Consider the following 20,044-nt stretch of genomic DNA (forward strand, 5'->3'; position numbering starts at 1 on the left):
TGATTCTCTACTTTGTTCTCGTCAAGGTCACGACCCGGAAGAAGAGAGGGAAGGAAAAAGAGGAAGAACGTTTTCTTCAGTCTTCAAAACGAAGCCGCGTCCAAACTGAGAACGGTTTCAATCAGATCCTTTCAACCCCTCATTAAACCTCTCTTTGTTCACCGAGCTCCCAGCTAATGAAATTAGACCAGAAGAAGAACGGTCCGGAACATTCTCAGCACACAGGCAGGCACACCATGAGGGACAGGTGGAGCACCCTAAACTGTTCACATGAATAGACTGAGCTGATTATATAGTGGAGATACCATGATAAAGGGCACACAGGCCCTAAAGCGGTTTGTCCTTTAATATCGTATTACAGTTACCCTGTTGGTCAGAGCTGTAGGTCAGAGGCTGTAGGTCAGAGGCTGTAGGTCAGAGGCTGTAGGTCAGAGGCTGTAGGTCAGAGCGGTAGGTCAGAGCGGTAGGTCAGAGCTGTAGGTCAGAGGCTGTAGGTCAGAGGCTGTAGGTCAGAGGCTGTAGGTCAGAGGCTGTAGGTCAGAGGCTGTAGGTCAGAGGCTGTAGGTCAGAGCGGTAGGTCAGAGGCTGTTGGTCAGAGCTGTTGGTCAGAGGCTGTTGGTCAGAGCTGTAGGTCAGAGCTGTAGGTCAGAGCGGTTGGTCAGAGCTGTTGGTCAGAGGCTGTTGGTCAGAGCTGTAGGTCAGAGCTGTAGGTCAGAGCTGTAGGTCAGAGGCTGTAGGTCAGAGCTGTAGGTCAGAGCTCCAAAGACCAATCTCCATTTTGTCAGAACCTAATGCACAATACGGTTTCCTGACTTTATCTCATGTGAATAACAATCCATAATGTTTGATGGTCTTTAATCACACTTCAACATCTCCCAACAAAATGTCCAGACAGTCATGATTAGAATGGGTGGCAATCTTTCATTACAACAGCAATAGAAATACTGAATTAAGAGTTTTATGTCGTCTATAATATAGTACTCTCAAAACAACTACAATGGTTCATTAATACGGACTCATCAACACTCCATTCATTCAGCGTCATAGTTTCACATTGTTTGGATGGGGACTAGATGAAACCATACTGGCTAGCTGTCTCAAGGCACAAAGAGGCAGATGTACCAGTAGTATGGATGGGGACTAGATGAAACCATACTGGCTAGCTGTCTCAAGGCACAAAGAGGCAGATGTACCAGTAGTATGGATGGGGACTAGATGAAACCATACTGGCTAGCTGTCTCAAGGCACAAAGAGGCAGATGTACCAGTAGTATGGATGGGGACTAGATGAAACCATACTGGCTAGCTGTCTCAAGGCACAAAGAGGCAGATATACCAGTAGTATGGATGGGGACTAGATGAAACCATACTGGCTAGCTGTCTCAAGGCACAAAGAGGCAGATGTACCAGTAGTATGGATGGGGACTAGATGAAACCATACTGGCTAGCTGTCTCAAGGCACAAAGAGGCAGATGTACCAGTAGTATGGATGGGGACTAGATGAAACCATACTGGCTAGCTGTCTCAAGGCACAAAGAGGCAGATGTACCAGTAGTATGGATGGGGACTAGATGAAACCATACTGGCTAGCTGTCTCAAGGCACAAAGAGGCAGATGTACCAGTAGTATGGATGGGGACTAGATGAAACCATACTGGCTAGCTGTCTCAAGGCACAAAGAGGCAGATATACCAGTAGTATGGATGGGGACTAGATGAAACCATACTGGCTAGCTGTCTCAAGGCACAAAGAGGCAGATGTACCAGAAGTACTGTATGTCTGGTACACAGTAAAATGCCAGATATACCAGTAGTACTGTACACAGTAAAATGACAGATATACCAGTAGTACTGCATGTCTGGTACACAGTAAAATGACAGATATACCAGTAGTACTGTACACAGTAAAATGACAGATATACCAGTAGTACTGTACACAGTAAAATGACAGATATACCAGTAGTACTGTACACAGTAAAATGACAGATATACCAGTAGTATGGATGGGGACTAGATGAAACCATACTGGCTAGCTGTCTCAAGGCACAAAGAGGCAGATATACCAGTAGTATGGATGGGGACTAGATGAAACCATACTGGCTAGCTGTCTCAAGGCACAAAGAGGCAGATGTACCAGAAGTACTGCATGACTGGTACACAGTAAAATGACAGATATACCAGTAGTACTGTACACAGTAAAATGTCAGATATACCAGTAGTACTGTACACAGTAAAATGTCAGATATACCAGTAGTACTGCATGTCTGGTACACAGTAAAATGACAGATATACCAGTAGTACTGTACACAGTAAAATGTCAGATATACCAGTAGTACTGCATGTCTGGTACACAGTAAAATGACAGATATACCAGTAGTACTGTACACAGTAAAATGTCAGATATACCAGTAGTACTGTACACAGTAAAATGACAGATATACCAGTAGTACTGCATGTCTGGTACACAGTAAAATGTCAGATATACCAGTAGTACTGTACACAGTAAAATGACAGATATACCAGTAGTACTGCATGTCTGGTACACAGTAAAATGTCAGATATACCAGTAGTACTGTACACAGTAAAATGACAGATATACCAGTAGTACTGTACACAGTAAAATGACAGATATACCAGTAGTACTGTACACAGTAAAATGACAGATATACCAGTAGTACTGTACACAGTAAAATGACAGATATACTAGTAGTACTGTACACAGTAAAATGACAGATATACTAGTAGTACTGTATGTCTGGTACACAGTAAAATGCCAGATATACTAGTAGTACTGTACACAGTAAAATGCCAGATATACCAGTAGTACTGTATGTCTGGTACACAGTAAAATGTCAGATATACCAGTAGTACTGTACACAGTAAAATGACAGATATACCAGTAGTACTGTACACAGTAAAACATCAGGCTCTCTCTCCAAGTCCAACAACAGAGGTATCTTGCACAGCGATAGGCTGGTTCGGGTGAGGTTTCGGAATTGGTCACTTTGGAAATGGTAACCGTGGTTTCAGGCCATGGGCATCTGGTGATAGGCTGCGTAGCGACCAGTCACGTGATGGTAGATCTGGAGGAGAAAAAGAGAAGAAGAAGAAGAGAGAAACAGGAAGTAAAAACGGAAGATGAAAGAGGATGACAGGTAAATCATTTCAATATGACCCCGCTGTGACCCCGTTGTTATTAGGAGAACACTGACATGTATAAGGTTAAAAGGTCATGACTAATGGACAAACTAAACCATTATGGTCTCCTACAGTACCAAGCCTTTCCACTCTCAGCACTAAATCGGTCACGTTATGGGACGTGTGTTGGATGGAGGATGTGTGTGTGTGTGTGTGTGTGTGTGTGTGTGTGTGTGTGTGTGTGTGTGTGTGTGTGTGTGTGTGTGTGTGTGTGTGTGTGTGTGTGTGTGTGTGTGTGTGTGTGTGTGTGTGTGTGTGTGTGTGTGTGTGTGTGTGTGTGTGTGTGTGTGTGTGTACCTGTCTCTCTATGTCAGCCAGCAGGCTACTAGCCCCCAGTCTAAAGAGGCGAGGGCTCAGCCACTCGTCTCCCAGCTCTTCCTTCATCAGAGTCAGCCACACCAACGACTCCTTGGCTGTACGGATCCCACCAGCAGGCTTAAAACCAACCTAGTGGGGTGTACGAGTCACAGGACACAGGAACAACGGCTGTAGAGGTCAGAGAGGCGACCACACAACTTCACGAGGGACGGAGGGCCATTCATCAGGGAACATTGTTCATTTCAATCTGGTTTTAGGTAACAACATATATCTGATGTTGAACGGCATCGATTACAACTGAGTTCATTCAGCTAACTTGACTGAATGGAATCTGAAAAAAACACACACACACACACACACACACACACACACACACACACACACTAAGAGCCATACCTTATGTCCAGTCTTCAGGAAGTAGTCCCGGATGGCTCTGACCATCACTATGGCGACAGGGTAGGTAGCGTTGACAGACTCCTTCCCTGTTGACGTCTTGATGAAGTCCGACCCTGTTGTAACACAAACACACACACAGACGTTGTTAAAAAGACGACCTCATTCCACCAACGGACCTACAGAGCATTTGGGGAGGTTTTCAAAACCCTGGACTTTTTTTTTACACATTTTGTTATGTTAAATGTAAAAACACTAAACCCTCATCAACCTTCACACAGTAACCCCGTAATGACAAAGCGAAACAGGTTTTTTTTTTAGAAATGTTTGCTGGCCCAGCCAGATCCCAGACTAGATACCTGATCAAACATCTCTGGAGAGACATGAAAATATCTGGGGAGCAACGTTCCCCATCCAACCTGACAGAACTTGAGAGGATCTGCAGAGAGGAAGGGGAGAAACTCCCCAAATACAGGTGTGCCAAGCTTGTAGCGTCAAACCCAAGAAGTCTCAATGCTGTAATCACTGCCAAAGGTGTTTCAACAAAGTAACTGAGTAAAAGGCCTGAATACTTATGTAAATGTCATATTTCATTTTGTTTTCCTGCAAAGAATTCTACAAATCTGTTTTTGTGATGTCACTATGGGGTCTTGTGATGTCACTACGGGGTCTTGTGACGTCACTACGGGGTCTTGTGACGTCACTACGGGGTCTTGTGACGTCACTACGGGGTCTTGCGACGTCACTACGGGGTCTTGCGACGTCACTACGGGGTCTTGCGACGTCACTACGGGGTCTTGCGATGTCACTACGGGGTCTTGTGATGTCATCATGGGTTCTTGTGATGTCACTACGGGGTCTTGTGATGTCACTACGGGGTCTTGCGATGTCACTACGGGGTCTTGCGATGTCACTACGGGGTTTTGCGATGTCACTACGGGGTCTTGCGATGTCACTACGGGGTCTTGCGATGTCACTACGGGGTCTTGCGATGTCACTACGGGGTCTTGCGATGTCACTACGGGGTTTTGCGATGTCACTACGGGGTCTTGCGATGTCACTACGGGGTCTTGCGATGTCACTACGGGGTCTTGCGATGTCACTACGGGGTCTTGCGATGTCACTACGGGGTCGTGTGTGTAGATTGATGAGGGGACAAAATGTGTAACGGCTGTAACGTAACAAAATGTGAGGGGAAAACCAGGGGGTCTGAATACATTCCGAATGCAGTGAATTAACATGTGAGATAACGATCTGTTAGGAATGTCGTGTTATTGTCACCATCACAATTCCTTCTTGACATCAATATGGAATCTACTCAGCTTTTCAACCGTCTACAATTCCAAAAAGATCCCATTCAAGCAGAATGAGCTATAGAAATAGGAAACTAGACATACAGATGACCTACAATACAATACACACATTTAAACATTCTAGAAATTCGAGAAATAAATTTTGTTTGAATAAATATAGGCAATGTAGAGATGTCATCAGACTGGACAAAAAAAAAACAATATGATACTACTACAGTATAAGAGGCACAGCTAGTTCTAAAGTATCTCTGACTGAAACATTATACTGAGGGCCGCTCCGCTCCCAGGGTCTCCAGAGACATTACAGTGAGGGCCGCCCCGCTCCCAGGGTCTCCAGAGACATTACAGTGAGGGCCGCCCCGCTCCCAGGGTCTCCAGAGACATTACAGTGAGGGCCGCCCCGCTCCCAGGGTCTCCAGTGAGGGCCGCCCCGCTCCCAGGGTCTCCAGTGAGGGCCGCCCCGCTCCCAGGGTCTCCAGTGAGGGCCGCCCCGCTCCCAGGGTCTCCAGTGAGGGCCGCCCCGCTCCCAGGGTCTCCAGTGAGGGCCGCCCCGCTCCCAGGGTCTCCAGTGAGGGCCGCTCCGCTCCCAGGGTCTCCAGTGAGGGCCACTCTGCTCCCAGGGTCTACAGTGAGGGCCGCTCTGCTCCCAGGGTCTCCAGAGACATTACAGTGAGGGCCGCTCTGCCCCTAGGGTCTCCAGTGAGGGCCGCTCTGCCCCCAGGGTCTCCAGTGAGGGCCGCTCCGCCCCCAGGGTCTACAGAGACGGCCGCTCCGCTCCCAGGGTCTCCAGTGAGGGCCGCTCTGCTCCCAGGGTCTCCAGTGAGGGCTGCTCTGCTCCCAGGGTCTCCAGACACATTACAGTGAGGGCCTCTCTGCTCCCAGGGTCTCCAGTGAGGGCCGCTCTGCTCCCAGGGTCTCCAGACACATTACAGTGAGGGCCGCTCTGCTCCCAGGGTCTCCAGACACATTACAGTGAGGGCCGCTCCCAGGGTCTCCAGTGAGGGCCGCTCTGCTCCCAGGGTCTCCAGACACATTACAGTGAGGGCCGCTCCCAGGGTCTCCGGTGAGGGCCGCTCTGCTCCCAGGGTCTACAGTGAGGGCCGCTCTGCTCCCAGGGTCTCCAGAGACATTACAGTGAGGGCCGCTCTGCCCCCAGGGTCTCCAGTGAGGGCCGCTCCGCTCCCAGGGTCTCCAGTGAGGGCCGCTCTGCTCCCAGGGTCTCCAGACACATTACAGTGAGGGCCGCTCTGCTCCCAGGGTCTCCAGACACATTACAGTGAGGTCCGCTCCCAGGGTCTCCAGTGAGGGCCGCTCTGCTCCCAGGGTCTCCAGTGAGGGCCGCTCCCAGGGTCTCCAGACACATTACAGTGAGGTCCGCTCCCAGGGTCTCCAGTGAGGGCCGCTCTGCTCCCAGGGTCTCCAGAGAGGGCCGCTCCCAGGGTCTCCAGAGAGGGCCGCTCCCAGGGTCTCCAGTGAGGGCCGCTCTGCTCCCAGGGTCTCCAGTGAGGGCCGCTCTGCTCCCAGGGTCTCCAGTGAGGGCCGCTCTGCCCCCAGGGTCTCCAGTGAGGGCCGCTCTGCCCCCAGGGTCTCCAGAGGGGGCCGCTCTGCCCCCAGGGTCTCCAGTGAGGGCCGCTCTGCCCCCAGGGTCTCCAGTGAGGGCCGCCCTGCCCCCAGGGTCTCCAGTGAGGGCCGCCCTGCCCCCAGGGTCTCCAGTGAGGGACGCCCTGCCCCCAGGGTCTCCAGTGAGGGCCGCTCTGCCCCCAGGGTCTCCAGTGAGGGCCGCTCTGCCCCCAGGGTCTCCAGTGAGGGCCGCTCTGCCCCCAGGGTCTCCAGTGAGGGCCGCTCTGCCCCCAGGGTCTCCAGTGAGGGCCGCTCTGCCCCCAGGGTCTCCAGAGAGGGCCGCTCTGCCCCCAGGGTCTCCAGAGAGGGCCGCTCTGCCCCCAGGGTCTCCAGAGAGGGCCGCTCTGCTCCCAGGGTCTCCAGAGCCAGAGGAGAACATATGGTGTCTGTGACACTGTGACAGAGCTAACAGAGGGTGTGTGCTGCCTGCCTCATCAATATAACCCTACATTCATCCCCTTCCCTCCCCTCCATCCCTACATTCATTCCCTTCACTCCCCTCCCCTCCATCCCTACATTCATTCCCTTCCCTCCCCTCCCCTCCATCCCTACATTCATCCCCTCCCCTCCCCTCCCCTCCATCCCTACATTTATCCCCTTCCTTTCCTTCTGAGACAATTATGTCTTATCAACTTTCTGGATAAAAATAGAAGATGAAATGACAGGCTTTTAATAGATGAACCACAAACCCTGGCAAAAAACATAATCCCTCTATTCTGCCCTCCCCCCCCCATCCCTTCTTCCTCCTCCTCCCTAGTCTGTAACGACAGCTCATTACTAGACTGATGAGCCCTTTACAGATATGTCCTATGTATTGTTACATTACCAGACTATGTATTGTTACATTACTAGACTGATGAGCCCTTTACAGATATGTCCTATGTATATTGTTACATTACCAGACTATGTATTGTTACATTACTAGACTGATGAGCCCTTTACAGATATGTACTATGTATTGTTACATTCAGAGTTTCTTTATTTCTTCCCTCTCTCCCCCATAACCCCCTCCCTCTTCCTCATAACCCCCTCCCTCTTCCTCATAACCCCCTCCCTCTTCCTCATAACCCCCTCCCTCTTCCTCATAACCCCCTCCCTCTTCCTCATAACCCCCTCCCTCTTCCTCATAACCCCCTCCCTCTTCCTCATAACCCCCTCCTCTTCCTCATAACCCCCTCTCTTTCCTCATAACCCCCTCTCTCTTCCTCATAACCCCCTCTCTCTTCCTCATAACCCCCCTCTCTTCCTCATAACCCCCCTCTCTTCCTCATAAACCCCCTCTCTTCCTCATAAACCCCCCTCTCTTCCTCATAAACCCCCCTCTCTTCCTCATAAACCCCCCTCTCTTCCTCATAACCCCCCTCTCTTCCTCATAACCCCCCGTCTCTTCCTCATAACCCCCTCTCTTCCTCATAACCCCCCTCTCTTCCTCATAACCCCCTCTCTTCCTCATAACCCCCCTCTCTTCCTCATAACCCCCTCTCTTCCTCATAACCCCCTCTCTTCCTCATAACCCCCTCTCTTCCTCATAACCCCCTCTCTTCCTCATAACCCCCCTCTCTTCCTCATAACCCCCTCTTTCTCTCCCTCCCTCCCTCATAACCCCCCTCTCTTCCTCATAATCCCCCAACTCTCTCCCTCATAATCCCCCTCTCTCCCTCATAATCCCCCTCTCTCCCTCATAATCCCCCTCTCTCCCTCATAATCCCCCCTCTCTCCCTCATAATCCCCCTCTCTCCCTCATAATCCCCCTCTCTCTCCCTCATAATCCCCTCTCTCTCCCTCATAATCCCCCTCTCTCTCCCTCATAATCCCCCTCTCTCTCCCTCATAATCCCCCTCTCTTCCTCATAATCCCCCTCTCTTCCTCATAATCCCCCTCTCTTCCTCATAATCCCCCCCTCTCTTCCTCATAATCCCCCCTCTCTTCCTCATAATCCCCCCTCTCTTCCTCATAACCCCCTCTCTTCCTCATAATCCCCCTCTCTTCCTCATAATCCCCCCTCTCTTCCTCATAATCCCCCAACTCGCTCACCATCTTTCCCTCTCTCCCTCATAACCCCCCTCTCTCTTCCTCATACCCCCCTCTCTTCCTCATACCCCCCTCTCTTCCTCATAATCCCCCCTTCCTCATAATCCCCCTCTTCCTCATAATCCCCCTCTTCCTCATAATCCCCCCTCTTCCTCATAACCCCCCCCTCTCTTCCTCATAACCCCCCCCCTCCTCCTCATAACCCCCCTCTCTTCCTCATAACCCTCCCCCTCTCTCTTCCTCATAACCCCCTCAACCCCTCTCTTCCTCATAACCCCTCTTCCTCATAATCCCCCTCTCTCTTCCTCATACCCCCCTCTCTCTTCCTCATAACCCCCTCAACCCCTCTCTTCCTCATAACCCCCTCTTCCTCATAACCCCCCTCTCTCTTCCTCATAACCCCCCTCTCTTCCTCATAACCCCCCTCAGACAGAGGAGTAATTCTGTACATGGGTTATGGGGGATGTTAATGAGCTGATAATTGATAGAGGTTATTAAACGAGGATGACGGTAATGACGCTCGTTCCATTTGGCTAGCGCGCGCGTGTGTGTGTGTGTGTGTGTGTGTGTGTGTGTGTGTGTGTGTGTGTGTGTGTGTGTGTGTGTGTGTGTGTGTGTGTGTGTGTGTGTGTGTGTGTGTGTGTGTGTGTGTGCTTTGCGTGCGTGCGTGCGGCGGAGTAAAATAGCCGCAGTCATAGATTAATAGGCAAAATTATCATTCAATTTCTGGAATCTCATACGCAATTTATAGAACAAGGGGAGATTAAGGAGCAGAAGCACTGAGAAAAAAGCAATGTATTTTAATAATGATCTCTATCGGACCGGCTGACAATTTGGTACAGTAATCAGGATTATTATGAGCCGGGTAGCTAAGTGTACAGTTCAGTGTGTGTGTGTGTGTGTGTGTGTGTGTGTGTGTGTGTGTGTGTGTGTGTGTGTGTGTGTGTGAAAAAGAGAGAGTGTTCATCAGGTTAGCTAAGTACAGAGAGTACAGCCTGATCAACAGCGCCCCCCACAGGAGAACATGACAAACTGCACCGTTTGTGAAAAAACAATATCACTGGGCCTGATTCACAGGAGAGATGAGCGCATTCAACTCGGATTTTCACAAATCATTCGTCAACGAGAGAGAAATGCGAGTTGGATCCCAAGTGTATATAATACCGGCCCTGTGTGTGTGTGTGTGTGTGTGTGTGTGTGTGTGTGTGTGTGTGTGTGTGTGTGTGTGTGTGTGTGTGTGTGTGTACACTCACCAGCCATCATAGCCACCAGACTAGCCTTGTAGACATTGGTGTAGGTCCCCAGCTCTCCTATAGCCAGGATGGACTTCATGTGAGCCTCCCCACAGGCCTCTCTGAACTGACACACCTCCTCATACATGGCTGAGGAGACAGAGGGGATTTAAAAATGGACACTTTATATTGAGGAGAGACACTCCACCACACACCTTCACTGTCATAGCAACGCCATAGTTCATACTGCCATAGCAACATCATAGTTCATACTGCCATAGCAACATCATAGCTCATACTGCCATAGCAACATCATAGCTCATACTGCCATAGCAACACCATAGCTCATACTGCCATAGCAACACCATAGTTCATACTGCCATAGCAACATCATAGTTCATACTGCCATAGCAACATCATAGCTCATACTGCCATAGCAACATCATAGCTCATACTGCCATAGCAACATCATAGCTCATACTGCCATAGCAACACCATAGCTCATACTGCCATAGCAACACCATAGCTCATACTGCCATAGCAACACCATAGCTCATACTGCCATAGCAACACCATAGCTCATACTGCCATAGCAACACCATAGCTCATACTGCCATAGCAACACCATAGCTCATACTGCCATAGCAACATTATAGCTCAAACTGCCATAGCAACACCATAGCTCATACTGCCATAGCAACATCATAGTTCATACTGCCATAGCAACACCATAGTTCATACTGCCATAGCAACACCATAGCTCATACTGCCATAGCAACACCATAGCTCATACTGCCATAGCAACATCATAGCTCATACTGCCATAGCAACATCATAGCTCATACTGCCATAGCAACATCATAGCTCATACTGCCATAGCAACATCATAGTTCATACTGCCATAGCAACATCATAGTTCATACTGCCATAGCAACATCATAGTTCATACTGCCATAGCAACATCATAGCTCATACTGCCATAGCAACATCATAGTTCAAACTGCCATAGCAACATCATAGTTCAAACTGCCATAGCAACCCCATAGCTCATACTGCCATAGCAACCCCATAGCTCATACTGCCATAGCAACATCATAGCTCATACTGCCATAGCAACACCATAGTTCAATCAGCCGTTTCCAGCTACAATAGTCATTTACAACATTAACAATGTCGTATTTCTGATCAATTTGATGTAATTTTAATGGATTAAAAAAAGGACATTTCTAAGTGGCCCCAAAATGTTGACCAACTGTATGTACATATTCATGTTGACCGACTGTATGTTTACATATTCATGTTGACCGACTGTATGTTTACATATTCATGTTGACCGACTGTATGTTTACATATTCATGTTGACCGACTGTGTGTTTACATATTCATGTTGACCGACTGTGTGTTTACATATTCATGTTGACCGACTGTGTGTTTACATATTCATGTTGACCGACTGTATGTTTACATATTCATGTTGACCGACTGTATGTTTACATATTCATGTTGACCGACTGTATGTTTACATATTCATGTTGACCGACTGTATGTTTACATATTCATGTTGACCGACTGTATGTTTACATATTCATGTTGACCGACTGTATGTTTACATATTCATGTTGACCGACTGACCGACTGTATGTTTACATATTCATGTTGACCGACTGTATGTTTACATATTCATGTTGACCGACTGTATGTGTACATATTCATGTTGACCGACTGTTAGTTTACATATTGACCGACTGTATGTGTACATATTCATGTTGACCGACTGTTAGTTTACATATTGACCGACTGTATGTGTACATATTCATGTTGACCGACTGTATGTGTACATATTCATGTTGACCGACTGTATGTTTACATATTCATGTTGACCGACTGTATGTTTACATATTCATGTTGACCGACTGTATGTTTACATATTCATGTTGACCGACTGTATGTTTACATATTCATGTTGACTGACTGTGTGTTTACAGGCTGTTCTGGAACTAAAGGGTGGTCTGACACCGGTACTAGCCAGATGTACCTAATAAAGTGTCCGGTGAGTGTCTATAATAATATATACCACACCTTCCCACTGGCCAGTGAGGGCCAGAGTCCTGTTAATGACTATATCGATCTCCATAGCTCCATCCTCTACAGCCATACGGACCTCCTCCAGCCTGGTCTTCAGAGAGGTCTGGCCTGCAGGGAAACCGGTCGCCACTGAGGAGAGGAGGAGCAGGATGGAGAGAGACGTCGCTGAGTCACCATCTAGTTTTTCCACGTCACAATATTCTGTTATTTCATTCATGTTGCGGCTGTATGAGCCGTTTTGATTGTGTTATAATTAAGCAACATACACCTGGACTGTCCAACTACAGAATGACCCGGAGGTAGACTTGTCCTCCTCTCTCTCTCTCTCTCTTACCTGAGGCGACAGGTAGGCTGGAGTTGGCTGCTTTCAGTGACTTCACAGCATCAGCCACACGAGATGGGTACACGCACACCGCTGCAGTAGTCACACCTAGATACACAGATACAGCCAGAATCAACATATAGTTAGTTACTCTTCACCAACACCAAAGATAGGCCTAGCATGTGAAACACAAGAGCACGTCGCCCTCTAGTGGCCCAAACAAGGAGCACGTCACCCCTCTAGTGGCCCAAACAAGGAGCACGTCGCCCTCTACTGGGCAAACCAAGGAGCACGTCGCCCCTCCAGTGGCCCAAACAGGGAGCACGTCGCCCCTCCAGTGGCCCAAACAAGGAGCACGTCGCCCCTCCAGTGGGTAAACTAAGGAGCGCGTCGCCCCTCTAGTGGCCCAAACAGGGAGCACGTCGCCCCTCTAGTGGCCCAAACAAGGAGCACGTCGCCCCTCCAGTGGCCCAAACAAGGAGCGCGTCGCCCTCTAGTGGCCCAAACAAGGAGCGCGTCGCCCCTCCAGTGGCCCAAACAGGGAGCACGTCGCCCTCTAGTGGCCCAAACAGGGAGCACGTCGCCCTCTAGTGGCCCAAACAGGGAGCGCTTCGCCCTCTAGTGGCCCAAACAAGGAGCGCAACGCCCCTCCAGTGGCCCAAACAAGGAGCACGTCGCCCTCTAGTGGCCCAAACAGGGAGCGCGTCGACCCTCTAGTGGCCCAAACAAGGAGCGCAACGCCCCTCCAGTGGCCCAAACAAGGAGCACGTCGCCCTCCAGTGGCCCAAACAAGGAGCACGTCGCCCTCCAGTGGCCCAAACAGGGAGCACGTCGCCCCTCTAGTGGCCCAAACAAGGAGCGCGTCGCCCTCTAGTGGCCCAAACAAGGAGCGCAACGCCCCTCCAGTGGCCCAAACAGGGAGCGCGTCGCCCTCCAGTGGCCCAAACAGGGAGCGCGTCGCCCTCCAGTGGCCCAAACAGGGAGCGCGTCGCCCTCCAGTGGCCCAAACAGGGAGCGCGTCGCCCTCCAGTGGCCCAAACAGGGAGCGCGTCGCCCTCTAGTGGCCCAAACAGGGAGCGCGTCGCCCTCTAGTGGCCCAAACAGGGAGCACGTCGCCCTCTAGTGGCCCAAACAGGGAGCGCGTCGCCCTCCAGTGGCCCAAACAAGGAGCGCGTCGCCCTCCAGTGGCCCAAACAGGGAGCGCTTCGCCCTCCAGTGGCCCAAACAAGGAGCGCGTCGCCCTCCAGTGGCCCAAACAGGGAGCGCTTCGCCCCCCAGTGGCCCAAACAGGGAGCGCGTCGCCCTCTAGTGGCCCAAACAGGGAGCGCGTCGCCCTCTAGTGGCCCAAACAAGGAGCGCGTCGCCCTCTAGTGGCCCAAACAGGGAGCGCGTCGCCCTCCAGTGGCCCAAACAGGGAGCGCGTCGCCCTCTAGTGGCCCAAACAGGGAGCGCGTCGCCCTCTAGTGGCCCAAACAGGGAGCGCGTCGCCCCCCAGTGGCCCAAACAGGGAGCGCGTCGCCCTCTAGTGGCCCAAACAGGGAGCGCGTCGCCCTCCAGTGGCCCAAACAGGGAGCGCGTCGCCCTCTAGTGGCCCAAACAGGGAGCACGTCGCCCCCCAGTGGCCCAAACAGGGAGCGCGTCGCCCTCTAGTGGCCCAAACGGGGAGCGCGTCGCCCTCTAGTGGCCCAAACAGGGAGCACGTCGCCCTCTAGTGGCCCAAACAGGGAGCGCGTCGCCCTCTAGTGGCCCAAACAGGGAGCGCGTCGCCCTCTAGTGGCCCAAACAGGGAGCGCGTCGCCCTCTAGTGGCCCAAACAGGGAGCGCGTCGCCCTCTAGTGGCCCAAACAGGAGCGCGTCGCCCTCTAGTGGCCCAAACAGGGAGCGCGTCGCCCTCTAGTGGCCCAAACAGGGAGCGCGTCGCCCTCTAGTGGCCCAAACAGGGAGCGCGTCGCCCTCTAGTGGCCCAAACAGGGAGCGCGTCGCCCTCTAGTGGCCCAAACAGGGAGCGCGTCGCCCTCCAGTGGCCCAAACAGGGAGCGCGTCGCCCTCCAGTGGCCCAAACAGGGAGCGCGTCGCCCTCTAGTGGCCCAAACAGGGAGCGCGTCGCCCTCTAGTGGCCCAAACAGGGAGCGCGTCGCCCTCTAGTGGCCCAAACGGGGAGCGCGTCGCCCTCTAGTGGCCCAAACGGGGAGCGCGTCGCCCTCTAGTGGCCCAAACGGGGAGCGCGTCGCCCTCTAGTGGCCCAAACAGGGAGCACGTCGCCCTCTAGTGGCCCAAACGGGGAGCACGTCGCCCTCTAGTGGCCCAAACAGGGAGCACGTCGCCCTCTAGTGGCCCAAACGGGGAGCGCGTCGCCCTCTAGTGGCCCAAACAGGGAGCACGTCGCCCTCTAGTGGCCCAAACAGGGAGCGCGTCGCCCCCCAGTGGCCCAAACAGGGAGCGCGTCGCCCTCTAGTGGCCCAAACAGGGAGCGCGTCGCCCTCTAGTGGCCCAAACGGGGAGCGCATCGCCCTCTAGTGGCCCAAACAGGGAGCGCGTCGCCCTCTAGTGGCCCAAACAGGGAGCGCGTCGCCCTCTAGTGGCCCAAACAGGGAGCGCGTATATACTAGTGGCCCAAACAGGAGCGCGTCGCCCTCTAGTGGCCCAAACAGGGAGCGCGTCGCCCTCTAGTGGCCCAAACAGGGAGCGCGTCGCCCTCTAGTGGCCCAAACAGGGAGCGCGTCGCCCTCTAGTGGCCCAAACAGGGAGCGCGTCGCCCTCTAGTGGCCCAAACAGGGAGCGCGTCGCCCTCTAGTGGCCCAAACAGGGAGCGCGTCGCCCTCTAGTGGCCCAAACAGGGAGCGCGTCGCCCTCTAGTGGCCCAAACAGGGAGCACGTCGCCCTCTAGTGGCCCAAACAGGGAGCACGTAGCCCTCTAGTGGCCCAAACAGGGAGCGCGTCGCCCTCTAGTGGGTAAATAATCCATAAGTTGTGAAATAGAACATCAGTCATGTTCAGTCGCTCTGGATCAGAGCGTCTGCTAAATGACTTAAATGTAATGTAAATGTAGGAGGATGTGGAGTAGCACATTTAACACACAGGCTTCATGAAGAGCTATGTAAAGCTAGTCTGTCTCTAGAGCAGGGTGAGGAGGGAGGGAGGACGGACGGACGGACACCCCACTACCTTTGTCCTGCATGTCCATGCTCTTCAGCAGGTCGTAACGTACCGGCTGGGTAGCCTTCATACACAGGCGGTGGACGTTGCCGGGCGTGTCGTCACCGGCCAGGGTCGTCAGGTCGATACAGGTCACCGCCCGCAGCAGCCACGCCGCCTGGAGATAGACAGAGAGCATTGTGGGTAATGTTGTAACACAGAGCCCGATGTCAACTCATACCGGGGTGTTTAACTGATGGTTCTCAATACAAGGGGTTGGTGTGGACATCACTTCAACACTAGATAACACACACAACCATACCAGACCTACTGTATATCCTTATTCTAATAGCATCACTTCAACACTAGATAACACACACAACCATACCAGACCTACTGTATATCCTTATTCTAATAGCATCACTTCAACACTAGATAACACACACAACCATACCAGACATACTGTATATCCTTATTCTAATAGCATCACTTCAACACTAGATAACACACACAACCATACCAGACATACTGTATATACTTATTCTAACAGTAGGATACAAACTGAGAATACTGCACATCCTTATTCTAATAGGATACAAACTGAGAATACTGCATATCCTTATTCTAATAGGATACAAACTGAGAATACTGCATATCCTTATTCTAATAGGATACAAACTGAGAATACTGCATATCCTTATTCTAATAGTAGGATACAAACTGAGAATACTGCATATCCTTATTCTAATAGGATACAAACTGAGAATACTGCATATCCTTATTCTAATAGTAGGATACAAACTGAGAATACTGCATATCCTTATTCTAATAGTAGGATACAAACTGAGAATACTGCATATCCTTATTCTAATAGTAGGATACAAACTGAGAATACTGCATATCCTTATTCTAATAGGATACAAACGGAGAATACTGCATATCCTTATTCTAATAGTAGGATGAATACTGCATATCCTTATTCTAATAGTAGGATACAAACTGAGAATACTGCATATCCTTATTCTAATAGTAGGATACAAACTGAGAATACTGCATATCCTTATTCTAATAGTAGGATGAATACTGCATATCCTTATTCTAATAGTAGGATACAAACTGAGAATACTGCATATCCTTATTCTAATAGGATACAAACTGAGCATCACTTCATCTTATGTGTCGTATAGGAAAACATTGGAGATGAAGGTATTAAACCCCAAAGGAAAACATTGGAGATGAAGGCATTAAACCCCAAACATTGGAGATGAAGGCATTAAACCCCAAAGGAAAACATTGTAGATGAAGGTATTAAACCCCAAAGGAAAACATTGGAGATGAAGGTATTAAACCCCAAAGGAAAACATTGGAGATGAAGGTATTAAACCCCAAACATTGGAGATGAAGGCATTAAACCCCAAAGGAAAACATTGGAGATGAAGGTATTAAACCCCAAAGGAAAACATTGGAGATGAAGGTATTAAACCCCAAAGGAAAACATTGGAGATGAAGGTATTAAACCCCAAAAGAAAACATTGGAGATAAAGCATTAAACCCCCAAAGGAAAACATTGGAGATGAAGGTATTAAACCCCAAACATTGGAGATGAAGGCATTAAACCCCAAAGGAAAACATTGGAGATGAAGGCATTAAACCCCAAAGGAAAACATTGGAGATGAAGGTATTAAACCCCAAACATTGGAGATGAAGGCATTAAACCCCAAAGGAAAACATTGGAGATGAAGGTATTAAACCCCAAACATTGGAGATGAAGGCATTAAACCCCAAAGGAAAACATTGGAGATGAAGGTATTAAACCCCAAACATTGGAGATGAAGGCATTAAACCCCAAACATTGGAGATGAAGGCATTAAACCCCAAACATTGGAGATGAAGGCATTAAACCCCAAACATTGGAGATGAAGGTATTAAACCCCAAAGGAAAACATTGGAGATGAAGGTATTAAACCCCAAACATTGGAGATGAAGGCATTAAACCCCAAAGGAAAACATTGGAGATGAAGGCATTAAACCCCAAAGGAAAACATTGGAGATGAAGGCATTAAACCCCAAACATTGGAGATGAAGGTATTAAACCCCAAACATTGGAGATGAAGGTATTAAACCCCAAACATTGGAGATGAAGGTATGAAACCCCAAAGGAAAACATTGGAGATGAAGGCATTAAACCCCAAAGGAAAACATTGGAGATGAAGGCATTAAACCCCAAAGGAAAACATTGGAGATGAAGGCATTAAACCCCAAACATTGGAGATGAAGGCATTAAACCCCAAAGGAAAACATTGGAGATGAAGGTATTAAACCCCAAAGGAAAACATTGGAGATGAAGGTATTAAACCCCAAAGGAAAACATTGGAGATGAAGGCATTAAACCCCAAAGGAAAACATTGGAGATGAAGGCATTAAACCCCAAAGGAAAACATTGGAGATGAAGGTATTAAACCCCAAAGGAAAACATTGGAGATGAAGGCATTAAACCCCAAAGGAAAACATTGGAGATGAAGGTATTAAACCCCAAACATTGGAGATGAAGGCATTAAACCCCAAAGGAAAACATTGGAGATGAAGGCATTAAACCCCAAACATTGGAGATGAAGGCATTAAACCCCAAACATTGGAGATGAAGGTATTAAACCCCAAACATTGGAGATGAAGGTATTAAACCCCAAACATTGGAGATGAAGGTATTAAACCCCAAACATTGGAGATTAAGGTATTAAACCCCAAACATTGGAGATGAAGGTATTAAACCAAAGGCTCCTCCTACCTGCCATTGTTTCGTGTTCTTATTGCGTCCTTGGATCTGCTGAGCTCTCTTCAGCACTGCCTGGGTGTTCACCCGCACCTTGGACACCCATTCCAGGTCTGACACACACACACACACACACACACACACACACACACACACACACACACACACACACACACACACACACACACACACACACACACACACACACACACACACACACACACACACAATCAATATGGAAGGTTGATAAGAAACACTTTAGTTGGTATGTGGTCGCTGTCCACAACGCTTACACATAAGTGTATATATATATATATATACGTAGGCCTTTTTCTCTCCGAATCCACTATTCTGTTCAGATATCTACTGAATATCATGTAGGCTTACAGTAGTTAACAACCGATGGTTAGGCCTGCTTCGAAATGTTTTCCGGGATCTTAGTACAGTCAGACCACAAGAGATCACTGATAGTGATTCACCCTGGCTGCACTGAGTGTCGTGTGAAACATTATCCAGGACATCATGAGTCAACACCACCAATATTCAGTACGTAACGTTAACTAGATACTATCTTTACGGTGTTCACTAGACATGATACAAAGTATCTCTGGTCTCTGCATGTTCCTTAACTCACGTTAGAGATATATATATATATATATATATATTAACACGTTGACAGGATAAATGTGCAGTGATTGTAATACATACGAGCGGTAACGTTACTTCTTACATGCATTTGTTTGAAACTAAACTCGTCCTGTTAGGCCTAAGTGTCACAGTCAAAACATTAATTATCAAGAATATCCTAAACATAAAACACACCCTCTACGGTAGTAGCTAGAGTTGATACTAGCTAGCTGCACATGCTAACACAATCGATAGCTATTTCGCTGGATTTGACTAATGTTTCAGGATAAACATGTATTTTCCACAATAAAGAAGCGAGTCTCACCAAGGGGCATGCCCGGGTTTCTTGCAGACATGGTTAACGACGATTTAACGACCAAACGGAGTTATTTTTCCATCGGATTCAAATAGCAAGCTAGCAGAGTTTACAGTCCATGGACCTCTTCCTGAATGTATAGTTACCGCCCCCCTCAATCCACCAATCACGGTTCAGCTCGAAATGGCGTCATAAGATGTGCGTTTGAAGGAAACTCATCAATTAAAAAAAAACAAAGATGAGTGACATATTTTCAATTATAATATTCAATTATAATACATATATTTTTTCATAAGAATGTTTTAACCAAAAGTTATACTTATACATTCTGTATTTATTGTGTCTATATATTTATTGTGTCAATATATTTATTGTGTCAATATATTTATTGTGTCATATATTTATTGTGTCAATATATTTATTGTGTCAATATATTTATTGTGTCTATATATTTATTGTGTCAATATATTTATTGTGTCAATATATTTATTGTGTCTATATATTTATTGTGTCAATATATTTATTGTGTCAATATATTTATTGTGTCTATATATTTATTGTGTCAATATATTTATTGTGTCAATATATTTATTGTGTCAATATATTTATTGTGTCAATATATTTATTGTGTCAATATATTTATTGTGTCTATATATTTATTGTGTCAATATATTTATTGTGTCAATA

General features: G+C 48.7%; 1 protein-coding gene across 1 annotated transcript; it reads right to left on the minus strand.

The window, feature by feature from the left end:
- Positions 1-838: 838 nt before the first annotated feature.
- Positions 839-19,525, minus strand: LOC124023594 (deoxyribose-phosphate aldolase-like). Its single transcript, XM_046337974.1, has 9 exons — positions 19,367-19,525; positions 18,430-18,527; positions 15,675-15,822; positions 12,522-12,617; positions 12,182-12,316; positions 10,124-10,252; positions 3,910-4,022; positions 3,493-3,642; positions 839-3,080 (listed from the first exon to the last, which is right to left on the minus strand). Exons 1-9 carry the CDS (start codon positions 19,395-19,397, stop codon positions 3,024-3,026), a joined length of 957 nt encoding a protein of 318 aa, XP_046193930.1. The 5' UTR covers positions 19,398-19,525; the 3' UTR covers positions 839-3,023.
- Between the last annotated feature and the right edge of the window lie 519 nt (positions 19,526-20,044).

The sequence above is a fragment of the Oncorhynchus gorbuscha genome, unplaced genomic scaffold (assembly GCF_021184085.1).
Source record: "Oncorhynchus gorbuscha isolate QuinsamMale2020 ecotype Even-year unplaced genomic scaffold, OgorEven_v1.0 Un_scaffold_1649, whole genome shotgun sequence".
Lineage (NCBI taxonomy): Eukaryota > Metazoa > Chordata > Actinopteri > Salmoniformes > Salmonidae > Oncorhynchus > Oncorhynchus gorbuscha.

Bases quoted from the DNA above. Each gene is read 5' to 3' on its own strand.
- LOC124023594 (XM_046337974.1), bottom strand. From the start codon at position 19,397: ATGTCTGCAAGAAACCCGGGCATGCCCCTTG. The intron at 10,253-12,181 runs GTGTGGTATATA...CTGTCTCCTCAG, and splicing joins CCTCACTGGCCAGTGGGAAG to CCATGTATGAGGAGGTGTGT. The intron at 3,081-3,492 runs GTACACACACAC...TTTCTCCTCCAG, and splicing joins TGGCTGACATAGAGAGACAG to ATCTACCATCACGTGACTGG.